At 32.8% G+C, this 10,653-nt stretch overlaps 1 protein-coding gene across 7 annotated transcripts in view; it reads left to right on the forward strand.

Annotated features, from left to right (window-relative positions):
- Positions 1 to 10,653, forward strand: part of LOC106869178 (uncharacterized) — a 100,254-nt gene that overhangs the window by 32,501 nt on the left and 57,100 nt on the right. For all 7 annotated transcript variants that reach the window (XM_014914800.2, XM_052968285.1, XM_052968286.1 and 4 more), the window contains exons 6-7: positions 1,331 to 1,585; positions 6,857 to 7,111. In XM_014914800.2, coding sequence (XP_014770286.1) covers positions 1,331 to 1,585; positions 6,857 to 7,111 — 510 coding nt within the window. The remainder of the gene's footprint in view (positions 1 to 1,330; positions 1,586 to 6,856; positions 7,112 to 10,653) is intronic.

Below are 10,653 nucleotides of genomic sequence, written 5' to 3' on the forward strand. Positions count from 1 at the left end.
AAAATATTCAGACAAATACATAACGAAAACACCAGGACTTACAAATATATATAACATACAGAAAATTTCACTACTGGGCACTGCACACATCCTATGCAAAACACTTTCAATACAGTAACCATAAGAGCATCACAACAAACCACAGCATGTACCCAAAGCATGTTATAAAAATAAATGAGGATTTGAAATTTTGGCACAAGGCCAGCAGGTGATGGAGTAAGTCAATTATGTTGATTCCAGTGCTCAACTAGTACTTATTCTACAGACCCCAGAAAGATAAAAGGCAAAGTTGATCTTTCATCCTTTTGAGGTTGATAAATTAAGTACCAGTGAAACACTGGGGTCAATGTAATTGACTAGTTCCCTTCCACAAATTTCAGGCCTTGTGCCTTTAGTAGAAAGGATTAGTATTATTATTATTTAGAAAGTAAGCTAGCAGAATCATTACCATGCTGGACAAAATATATGCTCAGCAACATTTCATTCATCTTTACATTCTGAGTTCAAATTCCACTGAGGTAAAATTTGTCTTTCATCCTTACTGGGTCAATGAAATAAGTACCAGTTAAGCGGAGTTGATGTAATTGACTAGCCCCTTACCCCAAAAGTTTAAGCTTGTGCCGATAGTAGTAAGGTATATTATTATTATTCAGACAATGAGCTGACAAAATTATTAAAGCATTAGACAAAATACCTTGAAGTATTTAATGCAGCTGCTTATGTTCTTAGTTCATTTCTTAATGAGATCAAGTTTGCCTTTCATTCTTCTAGGTTCAATAAAATATAGAATTAACCTGATACTAAAGTCGATGGCATCAACTAACCCATCTACTTCCTGTCAAAACTGATGGTCTTATGCCTAAATCAGAAACAGTTATTATTATCAGGTAGTAAGTTGGCAGAATCAGTAGATCATGGTACAAAATACCTTGCATTATCTAGTTAGAGCAGTTCTGATTTCATATCCCACTGTAGTGAACTTTGCTTGCCATCATTCATAAGTCAATACAATAAAGTGCTAGTCTTGAAATTAACGGTATTGACTTTGTCCCTCCACTCAGAATTGCTGGCCTTGGCCTAAATTAGAAATGATTATTATTGTTATTCTGATTTATTACAAAATGTTTTTCTCCAAACATTTATGCTCTCTTGCTAGTATTCAAATCTATATTATTAGAATTATGTTAACAAAATTTTGAAAAAAACAAAAAAAAACAAAAAACTTGTGGTTTTATGCAAAATATAATTCTGCCTTTTCTTTTTCTTTTTTTTTTTTGATTCTGGTTAGAATGACTTTTTCTTTTAACTATTTATTTTCTAAAATTCATAGATACTCCAATGAAAAAGATCACTTTAAATGTTCTTACGGCAAAAGTATGTGCTGGTACACCAATGAAATTTCAATGCAGTTGGAAAGGTGGTAATCCACCAGCAAGCGTGACCCTGATGTATAAAAATATATCAAATACTAGTAAAGAAGATGTTGAACTTAGAGTAACTTCCTCTAAATCTCATCAAATAGTCAAGTGTCTGGGCTCTCATATTACTGCAAATGTATCTTATGAAAAGAATATAACTGTTTGCTGTGAGTATAAAGTGAAAACTTTTTATCTTCAGTTTTAGTTTTTTCTCTCAAGAAAAATACAAAAATGTACGATACTAGTCTTTTGTATATGTTGGATTGGATGTTGGTTTTGCTGAGTGAAGTGAACAATAAGCAATATTCTGTGATAGCAAAATGGGCTGGTCTGGGTTAGAGTTGTTTTATTTTTCTGGAACAATCTATACTATAATGGAGAAAGCTGCTTATTAACTAGGTATGTAACAATTACTAAAAGTACTAAAGAAAGCAATATTAAAAGCTTGACTGTCTGGGAATATTTTTATAAATTCATGCTTTTAGAGACTGCCTATAATTTCGATTTCTGAAGTTTATTGAATTTTTTAAACTCCAAATTCTTACAAATTTAAATATTCATTGCATTCACTGCATCCAATTCTTCATGAATTTAAATATTTATTGCATTCACTGCTGAGTAGGTTTTAATGTTTAATAATAAACAGTATTAATTCATTGCAGGCAACAGTTTACATTTGTATTTGCAACAGTATCTCATTCTCAATCGCCTCTATTTTCATTAATGATAATTTAATAATAGCTGTATAACTTTGATATGAGACACAATTTCAAGAATATTAGCAGTTTCCAGAGTTTGTTAAATTAATATTTTTGATAAAATGAAAATTTTTTAATATACCGGTATAATTTTTAAGGGATTTTGTGTTGAATGAATGCATGCTATTACACAAAATAGCTGTATAACTGATATGATTTCAAGAAAATTATCAGTTTCTGGAGTTTGTTAAATGAATATTTTTGAGAAAATAAAAATTCTTGAAGTATAATTTTTCTTTTTTTAAATGAAGAAGTGATTTTGTTAGTATGGCTACTTGGAACGCTATAAGCCTTACAATAGTAACTATGTGATTGCTGCTATTTCTAACATGTTAAACAGGATAGTTTTTAACGAGCTTTCACTCATACAACTTTTTCATTTCATGTTTACACAAAATAGCTATATAACTTTGATATGAAGCACAATTTCAAGAATATTATCAGTTTCCTAAATTTGTTAAATGAATATTTTTGATAAAATGAAAATTCTTCAATATACCGGTATAATTTTTTTTTTAATGATGAAGTGATTTTGTTGGTATGGCTACTTGGAACACTATAAGCCTTACAATAATAACTATGTGATCGCTGCTATTTCTAGCATGTTAAACGAGATAGTTTTTAATGAGCTTTCATTTATATATGATATGCAACTGAAAAATAAAATTTAGCAGCAAAGGCATAATGGCAGAGAGAAAGATGGGCAACTGAATCAGATGAAACCAGGGCAAAGCAACTGAAACAGATGCCAGAATATGCATGGAGACGTAGACATGATTCTGTTTCTGCTACATATGACCAACTGGTTAGGGTATCTCAAGAGTAGAATATTCTACTTCAAAATAATGGTGTTAGATCACAAATTGTTGATGCAACACTAGAGAGATCTTTTCTTTGCAATCATGTGGAAGTAGTGGAGTTGACAAAACCAATCTAAGACTTCTTACAGAAGGTCATTCTGATGAAAGAGAGTTTGCTAATTACCTTCTTGATGTAGGAAATGATAATATTTCTGTTGAACAAAGCCTAGGTGAATTCAAAATCAAACTACCCATTGACCTTTGCTTTGAAAACGGTACTCTTTCAGATCTATGTAATTTCGTATATGCTGACCTAATAAAAAAAACATCACAAACCCTATGTGGCTTGCAAATAGAACCATTGTTACTCCAATAAATGAAGCAGCACAATTTGTGAATGATTTTCTGTGAGTTGGTGAGCTAAAAATATACAGAACTTCAGATACAGTTTATAATGAAACTGCACCTAATCGAGTTCATCAACAAACTTACAGCATCAGGGTTTCCACCACACATTCTCAAACTGAAGAAAAAATGATGCATAATGTTTCTGAGAAATTTAGATGCTACTAATGGACATTGCAATGTAACACACTACATCATTGTCAGTTTACATGATCATGTTATTAAGGCTGAGGTTTCTTCTGGTCCTTATACAGGGTCAATTCTGCTAATCCCAAGAATACCACATGTATCTCGAGAAATGGAATTTCCATTCACATTTACACGCAAACAATTTCCTGTCAAGCCAGCTTTTGCCTTGATATGTAACAAGGCACAGGGACAGACTTTTGAACAAATTGGAATATATCTTCTGACACAATTCTGCTCACATGGTCAGCTGTATGTTGCATTATCTAGAGTTTGAAAAAAGGCTAATGTAAAAATATTGACTGAGAGCAATGGAAACAGTATGATTTCTGACAATTGTGTCTACAAGGAGACACTACTTTTAAGCAAAATATGCCTTTTAGCAAGTTTCAGTAAATAGAATTAACACAAAAATATGTAAAGTAACATATATTTGTGTGGAATTAAATTGTTTTGGCATATTTCAACACATGCCAAATGAATAATATTGTTATATTAGATCATTTTAAATTTGAATATATTTGAAAAAGTAAGGAAATGTCATTCCCATGTGTTCTCACAGCACGAGACTTTTGTGTGTGTGTGTGTGTATCTATCTATCTATCTATCTATCTATCTATCTATCTATCTATCTATCTATCTATCCATCTATCTATTTATCTATCTATCTATCCATCTATCTATCTATGCACACCTATGTAAGTTCTACCAATTATAAATGATGAATATATATAACAGATTGACTCTAAAAAAGAGAGATTATGACTGTGATAAAATAATGAAAGCAATACTTACTGAGCAAGTGAGTACTATTATACAAAGAAATAATTAGACATAAAATATCATAAAAATTATTAGAATTGGGAATCAAATATGGAAATATTATTGAGTTACTAGCAGAAAACCACCCGGAGGGTGGTCTTTCTGCTAGTGTTTCTAATTGTAATGTTGAAATTCATATGTAAGCTTTATTATATAAGTTGAAATTCAGAGGTAATGAATTTATGGTAAAATTTTGATATAAATAGATAAATATTATTGCATAACTGAATATTCATGAGCCTTTAAAATTTTATTTGAGAAAATTGTCTATTGATGACATCATTCATGCTTCATGTTTGTTTTGAGGAAAGTAAAAAGAAATTAAGAACACAACCCAACAGTTATTTTCTGTTAGGACATTTTTACCTAGTTTGAAGGTTGTTTTTGATATGCTGAATCAAAAAATGCAATCCATTTTTTTACCATCATATCTAAATTTCAAGATATTCACACGATCCCCAGTAGGTGATGTACATGGACTTTAAGATGATCAATTTTCTCTTGGATATAAAGTGGATACACCAAATATCTATGCTTTTTATGTATGTGGGACAGCAGAATCAGGGAAAAAGCATTGGGTGACCAAAGAATGGCTGTTGCAAACATTAGTTCCAGGGTCTTTTAATGTGGTTAAAGAGCCTTTAGTTCAAACGGGAAAAATCATCCTACCTCTACTCTGTATCAAACTTGGCATTATGAAGCAGTTTGTTAAAACTTTGGATAAAGATTGTCTATGTTTTCACTATACCTGCAGCACATTCTCCAGTCTGGGAAGTGTAATGATAAAACTGAAATATTTGATTGGCCTTGAATCAGAAAACTGATGAAAAATAGGAACTTTGTAAATTCAAGGAAGCATTAAAAGCATTGAAGCAACAATATAGAATTCATTTGTAATAGTTGTAAATACCTTTCTGGGCAATACAAAAGCCAACTATGCCAAAATAGTTGATAATATGCTTTCAAAAGTTGGGAACAAATATGAGGATAAACTTGCACTATCTTCACTGTCACTTTGATAAATTCCTTGAAAATTCTGGAGACATAAGTAATGAACAAGGAGAATGTTTCTATCAGAACATAAAAATCAATGGAACAAAGGTATCAAGGCAGATGGGACTTGCATATGATGATGGAATATTGCTGGAACTCAGCTCATGATCTTCCCGAGTTTCAGCACACAAGAAAATCGTCCGAGTGCAAATTCATAGGAAATTAGGCATAAACAATGTAATTTGTCTGTTGATATTTTTAGATTTCTACTAGTTTGTTAGTAGAATTTTAAGAAAACATTTTGGTTTTGAAGAAAAACCAGTTTCTATGAATCTTTGCATGCTTGCCTTTTCCTCATAAGCTGTTTAAGAGAAAAAAAATTTTTTCTATGGATCCAGCATTTTAAAATCCTGATATGATGGTAATAAATGAATATTATTTTGGGATTTTGTGTGTAAAAAAACCCCAAGTTCAGACAACAGACAAAATCTTTATGCTGGCCTGTGTAGTGTATATGAACTTAGGAAATTTGGAGAAATGTAGGTAAAGTTTTATGAAAAGTTAGCATTGATAGATTTTATTTAATTTTTTTTTATTAATCACCTTTATTTTTAGTTTGGCATTAAATTCAACAATCACAATTTATAAAAACTTAATATTTCATTACATTTTTTAATATTTAGTTTCATTTTAGTAACATTAGATGTGAAATTAATGTAAACCTATATTCAATATGTTTCTTTCTATTCTAACTTCTTTCTTCTGAAACTTGCAACTTTGAAATCAGATTTTGCCAACATTTTGAAAATCTGAATGGTAATCTGATGAAGATCTTAGATACAAGGATTTCTTATATCAATGTGCATTTTTAAATATAGTTTGAAATTTTGTGTTGACTATTTTGTAACAGTTTAAATATGATGCAACTCTTAAAGAACATAAAACTTGTTTAAAATTTTCCCATTTTGAATACATCACTTTATCTTTAATGCAACTGGAAATTTCAATTGTTGATTCAATAGCAAGAAAAAACAAATATCATTTGGAAAGTATTTTTTCTTTTATTTTTTTACTCGTTTCAGTCATCTGACTGTGACCATGCAGGAGCACCACATTCAGTTGAACAAATTGACCTCAGGACTTATACCTTGTAAGCCTAGTACTTATTCTATCAGTCTCTTTTGCTGAACCGCTAAGTTATGGGGATGTAAACACACTAACATTGGTTGTCAAGCGATGAGACACACAAACATATACATATATATATATATATACAATGGGCTTCTTTCAGTTTCTGCCTACCAAATCCACTCAGAAGGCTTTGGTTTGTCTGAGGTTATAGTAGAAGACACTTGTCCAAGGTGCCATGCAGTGGCACTGAACCCTGAACAATGTGGTTGGGAAGCAAGCTTCTTACCACACAACCATACCTGTGCCTTTATTTATATAGATGATTTGATTTCCTTTTTTACAGCTCTACCTGAAAGGATAAAAATCAAGAGTGATGAACCCTTTCTTGAAGGCCAAGAAGGCAATTTGCATTGTGGGACAATAAATGGATATTCAGAAAAATATAATTACAGGTGGAATCGAAATAACAGTACCTCAGAAAACATCACACTTCCTCAAATTCATCGAAAACTAAATAACAAGGTTTACACTTGTTATGTTTCATCTAGATGCAATAAGGAATGTAAAATACATAAAAAGCATTGGGTCAATGTTGAATGTAAGTTGAAATCTAAAAATTTTATTATACATCTATGAAATAATTTATTATTTGCATTCAATACAGAAAAGCACTGTGATCTTTTTATATTCATTTTTCTTAAGATTACTTTTTATTATGAAATTTCTTCATGATTAATTTTCTTTGTTTTTCCAAAATAATTTGAAATGGAAGTTTTTGATAAGTCTACTTCCTCACAACATGTTTCTCTGAACCACATTTTGTTTACTGATACTGTACATTATGTTACTGACATTGTACATTGTTTACATAAACATTATATTCACTGTCTCTTCTAACAACACATTACTATTCAGATTATACTACCTTTTACTCCAACTCAACCTTCTACACAACCTTGTTACATAATAACAAAATTATGATTTGTCCATAAGCGGAGGCTTTTATATCATCCTCCATTGAGGTCATGACAAAATAGCATTCTTTATAAGCATTTTTAAACGTAATCACAATACATATTAAAGAAGAGTCTTGCAACTCTGTACCTTTTCTGTGCATAAACAACATACAGCTAAAACCCTGAAAACTATTAAGTCTCTAATGATATTTTACTGTAAATACATATATAATTTTGTCAATACAACATTCCAAAGACTAAGCTTACTCTCCTGAGTTGGAAAATATTTCAGCTCTGATCAGTTGATTGTCCTCTCAGAAAAAGGCCCACATTGGAATACAACTCTGATATCTGGGATAGTTCTGCTGCTACATGTACATACACACATTGTAGACAACATCTCTTAAAAGGATTCACTTACCAACATATAACAACTTGGAACCTTCAATTTTTTCCCCTTCCTCTCTTCATCTCTTCTACCATACCACTTCCAACCAGACTTATCTGATGCATATAGCTGTCCTTTTATCATTATCTTAGGTTTTATTCCCAAGCCCTGTACTAACTACTTTATTCATTCTTTTTATTTTGAAAATAAAGCTCTGCAAAATTCCCTTCTTGATCACTTTTTGTCTATAGTCATAAATTTTCAGGAAATCAAACTAAACATCAACATCACCAACTTAACTGATCTGAGATGTTCTGCAAGTATCATAGATACTGTTTTTCCTTCTCTGATTAAATAAAGATCTCTAATATTGGTAGAAGGCCTGATATTTGGGGACAGTATGTAGTTTTTAAATTGATCTCAGTATTTAACTGGTAATATTTATCGACTCAGCCCAGACTGAGGAGCATAAGCAGAGATAAATGTAACTGTTAATTTATCTATGATAAGTCACAACTTAATTACTCTATCACGTACTCTGACTAACTCAACTACCTTATCTACCAATTTTTCTGCTAACAGTATGCCTACACTGCCTACTCCACCCTTTCTGCCAACCCAGAAGAATTTGAATTTCTGTCTCTTACCTGTGAGGAATCTAGCTGGGGCTCCCCTCCATCATACTTCTTGCACACCACACACCATACACATCAATAAGATATGAAATAGAGAGTGAAGTGGAGGATATATTATATGAACATATATCATATATGTATACATATATATACACACACATGTATGTATATATATTGTACCAACATTGATATTAGTGACCCTGAGAATGAGTACTTGGGAGTTATTGTGGCAAGGTAGTTGTGGAAATTTTGTCATCACCTGAAATGAAGAAGATCTGCAAAATTGCTTGCCAGCTAGCATAGAGTTTTGGTACATATTTAATACATACATAGGGTGTTCAGGCTAAATTTGTATTTTTTGCATTAGAGGAAAGGAAAGCACAATATGTTGTCCATAAATAACAGTATTTTCAAAAATCAAAAAGTATCAACTAGATTATTGCTCACTATAAAGTAGCTGCCCTCAGCTTTCACCATGGCCTCAAGACTATACCAATTCAGTCTTCTCTTTCGCATACTGTATCTGATGCTTCTTAAGCCCAATTTCTCCCTTAAGACACTCACATTGCACATCTAGTGGAACATACTAACTTCACTTCTTTTAAGCCTTTGCACTCACAGCCCATGTTTCACTGCCATGTAGCATGGCCGTTTGCACATGGGCATCATACAATCTGCCTTTCACTCTGAGGGAGAGGCCCTGTGTTACCAACAAAGATAGCAACTCTCTGAACTTTGCCCAGCCCATTCTTAATGTAGCAGCTATGACCTCAGAACATCCTCCTCTGCTGCTGATTTAGTCACCTAGGTAACTAAAGCTATCTACTACTTCTAGATATCCCCTTGGGCATTTGACGAAGTCTATTCTTTGAACATTCTTAATGTTTATTGTGCCTACACATCTACCACACACAAAAACTACTTTCTCCATTAGTCTTCCTCTGATACTGTTGCGCTCTTATGTGTCCATAGCTTGCACTGGATATGCCTGATGAAGTTTCTACCTACACTTTTCTATATATTGAGCAGGGCCATCTTGCTGAAAGGATTTGTGATTTGTCTGTTTCCCTACTTACTAAGACTTTGTCTTTGCTAATTTAACTCTAAGGCCTTTTTATCCCAGACCTTGTTTCCACACCTGAAATTTTTTCTCTAGTTCTGGTAGTGATTCAGCTATAAGAAGAGGATCGTCAGCATAGAGAATCTCCCAAGGGTAGCCTGTCTTAAATTCCTCTCTTATGGCCGGGAGAACTATGACGGACAAGACAGAGATGAGAACCGATTCCTGGTGTACTCTTACCTGTATACTGAATTTGCTGCTATACTCATTGCCAACTTCCACCTTACAGACAGCATCCTTGTACATGACTTGCATGACTCTCACTAACCACTCATCAATCCCTAGTTTTTGCATTGCCTGCCAGATATTGTGGTGGGGACCCTGTCAATCTGGCTAGTTTGGCCACCAGATTAATAGGTTGTCAGGTGACTGGCTATACACACACATGCACACACACACATGCACACACACATACACACGCATGCACACACACACACACACACACACACGCACATTATCAATAAAACCACACAAAAACCATGTGAATAGTAAATATATTTCACCATTTCTCAAGTGATCAAATGAGCTCATGTGCTCATTTAAACTAACTCATATGTAATTGTTAACCCACCATATTGACATTACCAGTTTGATAAATGACAAAATAAATTTGATTTTTCCAATCAAGAAACCCTGGATAGCTTACTAACCAGGTACTCTGTGACTTGTTGAATTTTATACCATATGTATATACATATATACATATATAATATACTAGCAGAAATACCCGGCGTTGCCCGGGTTAAAGAGAATAATGAAATCTAAAAACGCCGTCTAAACTACGCATCATCTTTATATATAGAGATGTATATACACACACGCACCCAAACACACGTATATATATGTATATCAATATAAATATATGAAAGTCAATGAAGTTTCGTAAAAGAAGGTGATCATGTACATACTTTCTTGCTGTTGTGATTATAACACCTCATTGTAAACTATGTTCCTTGTTTTCCCTTGTGGAGCATATACAAATAGGTTTTTTGTTGCTGCCCACTCTTGAGCAGCCAACATACAGTTGTCCATGTGAGAAGC

Source organism: Octopus bimaculoides, chromosome 5 (assembly GCF_001194135.2).
Source record: "Octopus bimaculoides isolate UCB-OBI-ISO-001 chromosome 5, ASM119413v2, whole genome shotgun sequence".
Lineage (NCBI taxonomy): Eukaryota > Metazoa > Mollusca > Cephalopoda > Octopoda > Octopodidae > Octopus > Octopus bimaculoides.